Source organism: Pseudophryne corroboree, chromosome 10, assembly GCF_028390025.1.
Source record: "Pseudophryne corroboree isolate aPseCor3 chromosome 10, aPseCor3.hap2, whole genome shotgun sequence".
Taxonomy (NCBI): domain Eukaryota; kingdom Metazoa; phylum Chordata; class Amphibia; order Anura; family Myobatrachidae; genus Pseudophryne; species Pseudophryne corroboree.
In genome coordinates this window covers 173,828,308-173,841,554 of record NC_086453.1, presented here as the reverse complement: position 1 = coordinate 173,841,554, position 13,247 = coordinate 173,828,308, and the positions used below count along the sequence as shown (strand labels likewise).

The 13,247-nt window shown below is 45.7% G+C and overlaps 1 protein-coding gene across 1 annotated transcript in view; it reads right to left on the bottom strand.

Moving 5' to 3' along the window:
• RIMKLA (ribosomal modification protein rimK like family member A) overlaps positions 1–13,247 on the bottom strand; it is a 477,074-nt gene that overhangs the window by 119,989 nt on the left and 343,838 nt on the right. The window contains exon 2 of the mRNA XM_063942942.1: positions 6,313–6,543. Within this exon, the coding sequence (XP_063799012.1) occupies positions 6,313–6,543 (231 nt within the window). The remainder of the gene's footprint in view (positions 1–6,312; positions 6,544–13,247) is intronic.

The window sequence follows — 13,247 nt, the reverse complement described above, 5'->3', positions numbered from 1 at the left end:
CAGTCGCTCCAGACTGCCCTGCATCACCGCCAGCGGGTGGGCTCGGAATTCTGAGCCTTTTCCTCGCACCCCCAGTTGCGGGAGAATGTGAAGGAGGAGATGTTGACAGGTCGCGTTCCGCTTGACTTGACAATTTTCTCACCAGCAGGTCTTTCAACCCCAGCAGACTTGTGTCTGCCGGAAAGAGAGATCCAAGGTAGGCTTTAAATCTAGGATCGAGCACGGTGGCCAAAATGTAGTGCTCTGATTTCAACAGATTGACCACCCGTGAATCCTTGTTAAGCGAATTAAGGGCTCCATCCACAAGTCCCACATGCCTAGCGGAATCGCTCCGTGTTAGCTCCTCCTTCAATGTCTCCAGCTTCTTCTGCAAAAGCCTGATGAGGGGAATGACCTGACTCAGGCTGGCAGTGTCTGAACTGACTTCACGTGTGGCAAGTTCAAAGGGCATCAGAACCTTGCACAACGTTGAAATCATTCTCCACTGCGCTTGAGACAGGTGCATTCCACCTCCTATATCGTGCTCAATTGTATAGGCTTGAATGGCCTTTTGCTGCTCCTCCAACCTCTGAAGCATATAGAGGGTTGAATTCCACCTCGTTACCACTTCTTGCTTCAGATGATGGCAGGGCAGGTTCAGTAGTTTTTGGTGGTGCTCCAGTCTTCTGTACGTGGTGCCTGTACGCCGAAAGTGTCCCGCAATTCTTCTGGCCACCGACAGCATCTCTTGCACGCCCCTGTCGTTTTTTAAATAATTCTGCACCACCAAATTCAAGGTATGTGCAAAACATGGGACGTGCTGGAATTTGCCCATATTTAATGCACACACAATATTGCTGGCGTTGTCCGATGCCACAAATCCACAGGAGAGTCCAATTGGGGTAAGCCATTCCGCGATGATCTTCCTCAGTTGCCGTAAGAGGTTTTCAGCTGTGTGCGTATTCTGGAAAGCGGTGATACAAAGCGTAGCCTGCCTAGGAAAGAGTTGGCGTTTGCGAGATGCTGCTACTGGTGCCGCCGCTGCTGTTCTTGCGGCGGGAGTCCATACATCTACCCAGTGGGCTGTCACAGTCATATAGTCCTGACCCTGCCCTGCTCCACTTGTCCACATGTCCGTGGTTAAGTGGACATTGGGTCCAGCTGCATTTTTTAGGACACTGGTGAGTCTTTTTCTGAGGTCCGTGTACATTTTCGGTATCGCCTGCCTAGAGAAGTGGAACCTAGATGGTATTTGGTAACGGGGGCACACTGCCTCAATAAATTGTCTAGTTCCCTGTGAACTAACGGCGGATACCGGACGCACGTCTAACACCAACATAGTTGTCAAGGCCTCAGTTATCCGCTTTGCAGCAGGATGACTGCTGTGATATTTCATCTTCCTCGCAAAGGACTGTTGAACAGTCAATTGCTTACTGGAAGTAGTACAAGTGGGCTTACGACTTCCCCTCTGGGATGACCATCGACTCCCAGCAGCAACAACAGCAGCGCCAGCAGCAGTAGGCGTTACACGCAAGGATGCATCGGAGGAATCCCAGGCAGGAGAGGACTCGTCAGAATTGCCAGTGACATGGCCTGCAGGACTATTGGCATTCCTGGGGAAGGAGGAAATTTAATCTGAGGGAGTTGGTGGGGTGGTTTGCGTGAGCTTGGTTACAAGAGGAAGGGATTTACTGGTCAGTGGACTGCTTCCGCTGTCACCCAAAGTTTTTGAACTTGTCACTGACTTATTATGAATGCGCTGCAGGTGACGTATAAGGGAGGATGTTCCGAGGTGGTTAACGTCCTTACCCCTACTTATTACAGCTTGACAAAGGGAACACACGGCTTGACACCTGTTGTCCGCATTTCTGTTGAAATAGTTCCACACCGAAGAGCTGATTTTTTTGGTATTTTCACCAGGCATGTCAACGGCCATATTCCTCCCACAGACAACAGGTGTCTCCCCGGGTGCCTGACTTAAACAAACCACCTCACCATCAGAATCCTCCTGGTCAATTTCCTCCCCAGCGCCAGCAACACCCATATCCTCCTCATCCTGGTGTACTTCAACACTGACATCTTCAATCTGACTATCAGGAACTGGACTGCGGGTGCTCCTTCCAGCACTTGCAGGGGGCGTGCAAATGGTGGAAGGCGCATGCTCTTCACGTCCAGTGTTGGGAAGGTCAGGCATCGCAACCGACACAATTGGACTCTCCTTGTGGATTTGGGATTTCGAAGAACGCACAGTTCTTTGCGGTGCTTTTGCCAGCTTGAGTCTTTTCAGTTTTCTAGCGAGAGGCTGAGTGCTTCCATCCTCATGTGAAGCTGAACCACTAGCCATGAACATAGGCCAGGGCCTCAGCCGTTCCTTGCCACTCCATGTGGTAAATGGCATATTGGCAAGTTTACGCTTCTCCTCCGACAATTTTATTTTAGGTTTTGGAGTCCTTTTTTTACTGATATTTGGTGTTTTGGATTTGACATGCTCTGTACTATGACATTGGGCATCGGCCTTGGCAGACGACGTTGCTGGCATTTCATCGTCTCGGCCATGACTAGTGGCAGCAGCTTCAGCACGAGGTGGAAGTGGATCTTGATCTTTCCCTAATTTTGGAACCTCAACATTTTTGTTCTCCATATTTTAATAGGCACAACTAAAAGGCACCTCAGGTAAACAATGGAGATGGATGGATACTAGTATACAATTATGGACGGACTGCCGAGTGCCGACACAGAGGTAGCCACAGCCGTGAACTACCGTACTGTACTGTGTCTGCTGCTAATATAGACTGGTTGATAAAGAGATGTCGTAGTATGTATGTATAAAGAAGAAAGAAAAAAAAAACATGGTTAGGTGGTATACAATTATGGACGGACTGCCGAGTGCCGACACAGAGGTAGCCACAGCCGTGAACTACCGTACTGTACTGTGTCTGCTGCTAATATAGACTGGTTGATAAAGAGATGTCGTAGTATGTATGTATAAAGAAGAAAGAAAAAAAAACCACGGTTAGGTGGTATACAATTATGGACGGACTGCCGAGTGCCGACACAGAGGTAGCCACAGCCGTGAACTACCGTACTGTACTGTGTCTGCTGCTAATATAGACTGGTTGATAAAGAGATGTCGTAGTATGTATGTATAAAGAAGAAAGAAAAAAAAACCACGGTTAGGTGGTATACAATTATGGACGGACTGCCGAGTGCCGACACAGAGGTAGCCACAGCCGTGAACTACCGTACTGTACTGTGTCTGCTGCTAATATAGACTGGTTGATAAAGAGATGTCGTAGTATGTACGTATAAAGAAGAAAGAAAAAAAAACCACGGTTAGGTGGTATACAATTATGGACGGACTGCCGAGTGCCGACACAGAGGTAGCCACAGCCGTGAACTACCGTACTGTACTGTGTCTGCTGCTAATATAGACTGGTTGATAAAGAGATGTCGTAGTATGTATGTATAAAGAAGAAAGAAAAAAAAACCACGGTTAGGTGGTATACAATTATGGACGGACTGCCGAGTGCCGACACAGAGGTAGCCACAGCCGTGAACTACCGTACTGTACTGTGTCTGCTGCTAATATAGATTGGTTGATAAAGAGATGTCGTAGTATGTATGTATAAAGAAGAAAGAAAAAAAAACCACGGTTAGGTGGTATACAATTATGGACGGACTGCCGAGTGCCGACACAGAGGTAGCCACAGCCGTGAACTACCGTACTGTATTGTGTCTGCTGCTAATATAGACTGGTTGATAAAGAGATGTCGTAGTATGTATGTATAAAGAAGAAAGAAAAAAAAACCACGGTTAGGTGGTATACAATTATGGACGGACTGCCGAGTGCCGACACAGAGGTAGCTACAGCCGTGAACTACCGTACTGTGTCTGCTGCGACTGGATGATAAATAATGATATAAAAAATATATATATATCACTACTGCAGCCGGACAGGTATATATATTATATAATGACGGACCTGCTGGACACTGTCTGTCAGCAGAATGAGTTTTTTATAGAATAAAAAAAAAAACACCACACAAGTGAAGTCACACGACGAGTGTTTAACTTTTTCAGGCAATCACAATATAGTATACTACTAACTATACTGGTGGTCAGTGTGGTCAGGTCACTGGTCAGTCACACTGGCAGTGGCACTCCTGCAGCAAAAGTGTGCACTGTTTAATTTTAATATAATATGTACTCCTGGCTCCTGCTATAACCTATAACTGGCACTGCAGTGCTCCCCAGTCTCCCCCACAATTATAAGCTGTGTGAGCTGAGCACAGTCAGATATATAATATATACATAGATGATGCAGCACACTGGGCTGAGCAGTGCACACAGATATGGTATGTGACTGTCTTGTACTCCTGGCTCCTGCTGTAACCTATAACTGGCACTGCAGTGCTCCCCAGTCTCCCCCACAATTATAAGCTGTGTGAGCTTAGCACAGTCAGATATATAATATATACATAGATGATGCAGCACACTGGGCTGAGCAGTGCACACAGATATGGTATGTGACTGAGTCACTGTGTGTATCGTTTTTTTCAGGCAGAGAACGGATATATTAAATAAAACTGCACTGTCTGGTGGTCACTGTGGTCAGTCACTAGTAAACTCTGCACTCTCTTCTACAGTACTCCTAAGCTCCAGTAAATCAGGTCAATCTCTCTCTCTCTCTCTCTCCTAATCTAAATCACTGTACTCCCTAACAGCTGCTCCCCGTCCCCAATCCTCCCCACAATTATAACTAAGTCACTCAGTCTTTACTCTTTTCTACTATAACGGAGAGGACGCCAGCCACGTCCTCTCCCTATCAATCTCAATGCACGTGTGAAAATGGCGGCGACGCGCGGCTCCTTATATAGAATCCGAGCCTCGCGAGAATCCGACAGCGTCATGATGACGTTCGGGCGCGCTCGGGTTAACCGAGCAAGGCGGGAAGATCCGAGTCGCTCGGACCCGTGAAAAAAAACATGAAGTTCGTGCGGGTTCGGATTCAGAGAAACCGAACCCGCTCATCTCTACCATTTACATCTCTGACCTTATCTCCCTTTACTCTCCCACCCGTCCTCTTCGCTCTACTAATGCACGCTGACTCTCCTGTCTTCTGATTACTTCCTCCCACTCTTATCGCCAAGAATTTTCACATGCTGCTCCCTTTCTCTGGAATTCCCTACCTCCCCCCTCAGACTCTCCACCTCTCTACAAAACTTCAAACAGGCTCTCAAAACCCACTTCTTCACCAAACCCAGCCAAATCTCTTCCTAACCCTCTGTCCCATGCTCGGTCTACCCCATCTGTGTCACCCCTGTCTGTCTGCCCCTCCTCTTTAGAATGTAAGCTCTCACGAGTAGGGCCCTCTTCCCTCATGTGCTTATCCTTTTCTTACTTTAACTGCCAAATTCCTGCAGTTTTTTGGCCAGCCTGGAACTTATCTCTATGTCATTTACTGGTGTAGTTATGCTTAGTTACCCTGTACTCGTCCTATATTGTCTTCAACTGTAAGTCACTGTTTTCCTGTTTTGATTATGTGCATACGTACTCTGTAATTGGGCGCTGAGGAACCCTTGTGGCGACATATAAATAAAGGATAATAAATAATAAAATATATGCCGTCAAATTCTATGTTTTTATTCTTCATTAGCACAAAGTAGTGGGGTCATCCATTGCCTTTCATTCATAATTTTTTTTTTAGCTGCATGGAATATGTATAACTACATGCAGACATATGAAAAGTGAATACAGAAGAAACTATTCAGCTAGAAACCAGTAATCATAAGCAAAAGTTTAGTTACATTTGTTTGCATATGTTTTTAATATGTAGGACACATTTTTACTTAAAAATGACAACTGGAGTGCAGAATCTGGACATATTGGGGGTCATTCAGAGTTGATTGCTATCTGAAAATGTTTGCTGCGCTGCGATTAAGTAAAAAAAAGGCACTTCTGCGCATGCGTATGCGACGCAGTGCGCACGCGCGACGTACTTTCACAACGACCGATGTATTTTCACACAAGGTCTAGCAAAGTTTTTCAGTTGCAGTGGCCGCCGCAGAGTGATTGACATGAAGTGGGCGTTTCTGGAACTGAATGGTCTGAAGTGATCGCAAGCGCTGAGTAGGTCTGAAGCTACTCAGAAACTGCACAATATTTTTTTGTAGCCGTTCTGCGATGCATTCGTTCGCACTTCTGCGAAGCTAAGATACACTCCCAGAGGGCGGCGGCTTAGCGTTTGCATGGCTGCTAAAAACTGCTAGCGAGCGGAATGACCCCCATTGTGAGATGTATGTTACACAATTCAGAACATTTCTTGAAACCTACCATATGAAAAAGTATCAGGTAAAGGAATTCCATATCCAGCTAATTCCTGAAATGTCCAAAACTTATTAATGCAGTTTAAAATGGCTTGTGGGCAATTCACTAGACGGCAGCCCAGTTTTTCAAGGTGACGCAAAACAGTTATATCGCTGTCAGATTGCACTTTTGGAGTTGGGACCCGAACCAGTATCACTTGAGGGTAAGCAGTCACAATCTTCTGATTAATTTGCAAGCCTGGAACAAAAATTTTATGAGAGATTAAATGCCACAAAAACAAAAACAATAAAACTGTTATTATACCTGCATTATCTTATGTTTATTGTGCCTGTATATTATTTAAAGTGGGCAAAACGACTAAAACAAAATATATCAAAGTTTGATGTAAATTGTTGTGCTGTGTTCAGATACAGTAGTTGCCGTCCAAGGGGAGTGTATATTCACCGTGCATGTGTGCGATCGTATGTGTATGCCAAGCTGCTAAAAATCCCTCAGTCAGCGGATAGCTGCAAATCCGTTCGCACCTCACTCACCATTGAATGATTTTTCTACCGTGTGCAGTCTGTGCGCAGCCCAGGACTTACTCCTACAGTGCGATGAGAACAGGCTGATCAGGTCTGGAGCTGACGTCACATACCCACCCTGAAAACGCTTGGGAATGCCTGTGTTTTCCCTGACACTCCCAGAACACAGTCAGTTACCACCCACAAATGGCCTCTTCCTGTCAATTAGCATCCGAATTAGAGATGTGCACCGGAAATTTTTCGGGTTTTGTGTTTTGGTTTTGGGTTCGGTTCCGTGGCCGTGTTTTGGGTTCGAACGCGTTTTGGCAAAACCTCACCGAATTTTTTTTGTCGGATTCGGGTGTGTTTTGGATTCGGGTGTTTTTTTCAAAAAACCCTAAAAAACAGCTTAAATCATAGAATTTGGGGGTCATTTTGATCCCAAAGTATTATTAACCTCAATAACCATAATTTCCACTCATTTTCAGTCTATTCTGAACACCTCACACCTCACAATATTATTTTTAGTCCTAAAATTTGCACCGAGGTCGCTGGATGACTAAGCTCAGCGACCCAAGTGGCCAACACAAACACCTGGCCCATCTAGGAGTGGCACTGCAGTGTCACGCAGGATGGCCCTTCCAAAAAACACTCCCCAAACAGCACATGACGCAAAGAAAAAAAGAGGCGCAATGAGGTAGCTGTGTGACTAAGCTCAGCGACCCTAGTGGCCGACACAAACACCTGGCCCATCTAGGAGTGGCACTGCAGTGTCACGCAGGATGGCCCTTCCAAAAAACACTCCCCAAACAGCACATGACGCAAAGAAAAAAAGAGGCGCAATGAGGTAGCTGTGTGAGTAAGCTAAGCGACCCTAGTGGCCGACACAAACACCTGGCCCATCTAGGAGTGGCACTGCAGTGTCAGGCCGGATGGCCCTTCCAAAAAATACTCCCCAAACAGCACATGACGCAAAGAAGAAAAAAATGAGGCGCAATGAGGTAGCTGTGTGACTAAGATAAGTGACCCTAGTGGCCGACACAAACACCTGGCCCATCTAGGAGTGGCACTGCAGTGTCACGCAGGATGGCCCTTCCAAAAAATACTCCCCAAACAGCACATGACGCAAAGAAGAAAAAAAAGAGGCGCAATGAGGTAGCTGTGTGACTAAGATAAGCGACCCTAGTGGCCGACACAAACACCTGGCCCATCTAGGAGTGGCACTGCAGTGTCACGCAGGATGGCCCTTCCAAAAAACACTCCCCAAACAGCACATGACGCAAAGAAAAATGAAAGAAAAAAGAGGTGCAAGATGGAATTGTCCTTGGGCCCTCCCACCCACCCTTATGTTGTATAAACAGGACATGCACACTTTAACCAACCCATCATTTCAGTGACAGGGTCTGCCACACGACTGTGACTGAAATGACGGGTTGGTTTGGACCCCCACCAAAAAAGAAGCAATTAATCTCTCCTTGCACAAACTGGCTCTACAGAGGCAAGATGTCCACCTCATCATCATCCTCCGATTCATCACCGTGTACATCCCCCTCCTCACAGATTATCAATTCGTCCCCACTGGAATCCACCATCACAGCTCCCTGTGTACTTTGTGGAGGCAATTGCTGCTGGTGAATATTTCCATGGAGGAATTGATTATAATTCATTTTAATGAACATCATCTTCTCCACATTTTCTGGAAGTAACCTCGTACGCCGATTGCTGACAAGGTGAGCGGCGGCACTAAACACTCTTTCGGAGTACACACTTGTGGGAGGGCAACTTAGGTAGAATAAAGCCAGTTTGTTCAAGGGCCTCCAAATTGCCTCTTTTTCCTGCTAGTATACGTACGGACTGTGTGACGTGCCTACTTGGATGCGGTCACTCATATAATCCTCCACCATTCTTTCAATGGTGAGAGAATCATATGCAGTGACAGTAGACGACATGTCCGTAATCGTTGTCAGGTCCTTCAGTCCGGACCAGATGTCAGCATCAGCAGTCGCTCCAGACTGCCCTGCATCACCGCCAGCGGGTGGGCCCGGAATTCGTAGCCTTTTCCTCGCACCCCCATTTGCGGGAGAATGTGAAGGAGGAGATGTTGACAGGTCGCGTTCCGCTTGACTTGACAATTTTCTCACCAGCAGTTCTTTGAACCCCTGCAGACTTGTGTCTGCCGGAAAGAGAGATACAACGTAGGTTTTAAATCTAGGATCGAGCACGGTGGCCAAAATGTAGTGCTCTGATTTCAACAGATTGACCACCCGTGAATCCTTGTTAAGCGAATTAAGGGCTCCATCCACAAGTCCCACATGCCTAGCGGAATCGCTCAGTGTTAGCTCCTCCTTCAATGTCTCCAGCTTCTTCTGCAAAAGCCTGATGAGGGGAATGACCTGACTCAGGCTGGCAGTGTCTGAACTGACTTCACGTGTGGCAAGTTCAAAAGGTTGCAGAACCTTGCACAACGTTGAAATCATTCTCCACTGCGCTTGAGACAGGTGCATTCCACCTCCTATATCGTGGTCAGTTGTATAGGCTTGAATGGCCTTTTGCTGCTCCTCCAACCTCTGAAGCATATAGAGGGTTGAATTCCACCTCGTTACCACTTCTTGCTTCAGATGATGGCAGGGCAGGTTCAGGCGTTTTTGGTGTTGCTCCAGTCTTCTGTATGTGGTGCCTGTACGCCGAAAGTGTCCCGCAATTCTTCTGGCCACCGACAGCATCTCTTACACGCCCCTCTCGTTTTTTAAATAATTCTGCACCACCAAATTCAAGGTATGTGCAAAACATGGGACGTGCTGGAATTTGCCCATATTTAATGCACACACAATATTGCTGGCGTTGTCCGATGCCACAAATCCACAGGAGAGTCCAATTGGGGAAAGCCATTCTGCGATGATCTTCCTCAGTTGCCGTAAGAGGTTTTTAGCTGTGTGCGTATTCTGGAAAGCGGTGATACAAAGCGTAGCCTGCCTAGGAAAGAGTTGGCGTTTGCGAGATGCTGCTACTGGTGCCGCCGCTGCTGTTCTTGTGGCGGGAGTCAATACATCTACCCAGTGGGCTGTCACAGTCATATAGTCCTGAGTCTGCCCTGCTCCACTTGTCCACATGTCCGTGGTTAAGTGGACATTGGGTACAACTGCATTTTTTAGGACACTGGTGAGTCTTTTTCTGAGGTCTGTGTACATTTTCGGTATCGCCTGCCTAGAGAAATGGAGCTAGATGGTATTTGGTACCGGGGACACAGTACCTCAATCAAGTCTATAGTTGGCTCTGCAGTAATGATGGATACCGGAACCACGTTTCTCACCGCCCAGGATGCCAAGGCCTCAGTTATCCGCTTTGCAGCAGGATGACTGCTGTGATATTTCATCTTCCTCGCAAAGGACTGTTGGACAGTCAATTGCTTGGTGGAAGTAGTAAAAGTGGTCTTACGACTTCCCCTCTGGGATGACCATCGACTCCCAGCAGCAACAACAGCAGCGCCAGCAGCAGTAGGCGTTACACTCAAGGATGCATCGGAGGAATCCCAGGCAGGAGAGGACTCGTCAGAATTGCCAGTGACATGGCCTGCAGGAGTATTGGCATTCCTGGGGAAGGAGGAAATTGACACTGAGGGAGTTGGTGGGGTGGTTTGCGTGAGCTTGGTTACAAGAGGTAGGGATTTACTGGTCAGTGGACTGCTTCCGCTGTCGCCCAAAGTTTTTGAACTTGTCACTGACTTATGATGAATGCGCTGCAGGTGACGTATAAGGGAGGATGTTCCGAGGTGGTTAACGTCCTTACCCCTACTTATTACAGCTTGACAAAGGCAACACACGGCTTGACACCTGTTGTCCGCATTTCTGTTGAAATACTTCCACACCGAAGAGCTGATTTTTTTGGTATTTTCACCAGGCATGTCAATGGCCATATTCCTCCCACGGACAACAGGTGTCTCCCCGGGTGCCTGACTTAAACAAACCACCTCACCATCAGAATCCTCCTTGTCAATTTCCTCCCCAGCGCCAGCAACACCCATATCCTCCTCATCCTGGTGTACTTCAACACTGACATCTTCAATCTGACTATCAGGAACTGGACTGCGGGTGCTCCTTCCAGCACTTGCAGGGGGCGTGCAAATGGTGGAAGGCGCATGCTCTACACGTCCAGTGTTGGGAAGGTCAGGCATCGCAACCGACACAATTGGACTCTCCTTGTGGATTTGTGATTTCGAAGAACGCACAGTTCTTTGCTGTGCTTTTGCCAGCTTAAGTCTTTTCATTTTTCTAGCGAGAGGCTGAGTGCTTCCATCCTCATGTGAAGCTGAACCACTAGCCATGAACATAGGCCAGGGCCTCAGCCGTTCCTTGCCACTCCGTGTGGTAAATGGCATATTGGCAAGTTTACGCTTCTCCTCCGACGATTTTATTTTAGATTTTTGAGTCCTTTTTTTACTGATATTTTGTGTTTTGGATTTTACATGCTCTGTACTATGACATTGGGCATCGGCCTTGACAGACGACGTTGATGGAATTTTCATCGTCTCGGCCATGACTAGTGGCAGCAGCTTCAGCACGAGGTGGAAGTGGATCTTGATCTTTCCCTATTTTTGGAACCTCAACATTTTTGTTCTCCATATTTTAATAGGCACAACTAAAAGGCACCTCAGGTAAACAATGGAGATGGATGGATACTAGTATACTTATGGATGACGAGTGACTGACGACACAGAGGTAGCTACAGCCGTGGACTACCGTACTGCGTCTGCTAGTATAGAGATGATAATGATATAAAAAATATATATATATCACTACTGCAGGTATATATAATAGAATGACGGACCTGCTGGACACTGTCAGCAGACTCCTAAACTACTAGTATGAAGAAGATAGAAAAAAAAAACCCCACCACAGGTAGGTATACAATTATGGACGAGCACTGACGACACAGAGGTAGCTACAGCCGTGGACTACCCTACTGCATCTGCTAGTATAGAGATGATAATGATATAAAAAATATATATATATCACTACAGCAGGTATATATAATATAATGACGGACCTGCTGGACACTGTCAGCAGACTCCTAAACTACTAGTATGAAGAAGATAGAAAAAAAAAAACAACCCACCACAGGTAGGTATACAATTATGGATGAGCACTGACGACACAGAGGTAGCTACAGCCGTGGACTACCGTACTGCGTCTGCTAGTATAGAGATGATAATGATATAAAAAATATATATATATATCACTACTGCAGGTATATATAATATAATGACGGACCTGCTGGACACTGTCAGCAGACTCCTAAACTACTAGTATGAAGAAGATAGAAAAAAAAACCCCACCACAGGTAGGTATACAATTATGGACGAGCACTGACGACACAGAGGTAGCCACAGCCGTGGACTACCGTACTGCGTCTGCTAGTATAGAGATGATAATGATATAAAAAAAATATATATATCACTACTGCAGGTATATATAATATAATGACGGACCTGCTGGACACTGTCAGCAGACTCCTAAACTACTAGTATGAAGAAGATAGAAAAAAAAACCCCACCACAGGTAGGTATACAATTATGGACGAGCACTGACGACACAGAGGTAGCTACAGCCGTGGACTACCGTACTGCGTCCGCTAGTATAGAGATGATAATGATATAAAAAATATATATATATCACTACTGCAGGTATATATAATATAATGACGGACCTGCTGGACACTGTCAGCAGACTCCTAAACTACTAGTATGAAGAAGATAGAAAAAAAACCCCCACCACAGGTAGGTATACAATTATGGACGAGCACTGACGACACAGAGGTAGCTACAGCCGTGGACTACCGTACTGCGTCTGCTAGTATAGAGATGATAATGATATAAAAAATATATATATATACAGGTTGAGTATCCCTTATCCAAAATGCTCGGGACCAGAGGTATTTTGGATATCGGATTTTTCCGTATTTTGGAATAATTGCATACCATAATGATATATCATGGCGATGGGACCTAAGTCTAAGCACAGAATGCATTTATGTTTCGTATACACCTTATACACACAGCCTGAAGGTAATTTTAGCCAATATTTTTTATAACTTTGTGCATTAAACAAAGTGTATCTACATTCACACAATTTATTTATGTTTCAAATACACCTTATACACACAGCCTGAAGGTCATTTAATACAATATTTTTAATTACTGTGTGTATTAAACAAAGTTTGTGTACATTGAGCCATCAAAAAACAAAAGTTTCACTATCTCACTCTCACTCAAAAAAGTCTGTATTTCGGAATATTCCGTATATCGGATATTTGGATATGGGATACTCAACCTGTATCACTACTGCAGGTATATATAATATAATGACGGACCTGCTGGACACTGTCAGCAGACTCCTAAACTACTAGTATGAAGAAGATAGAAAAAAAAACCCCACCACAGGT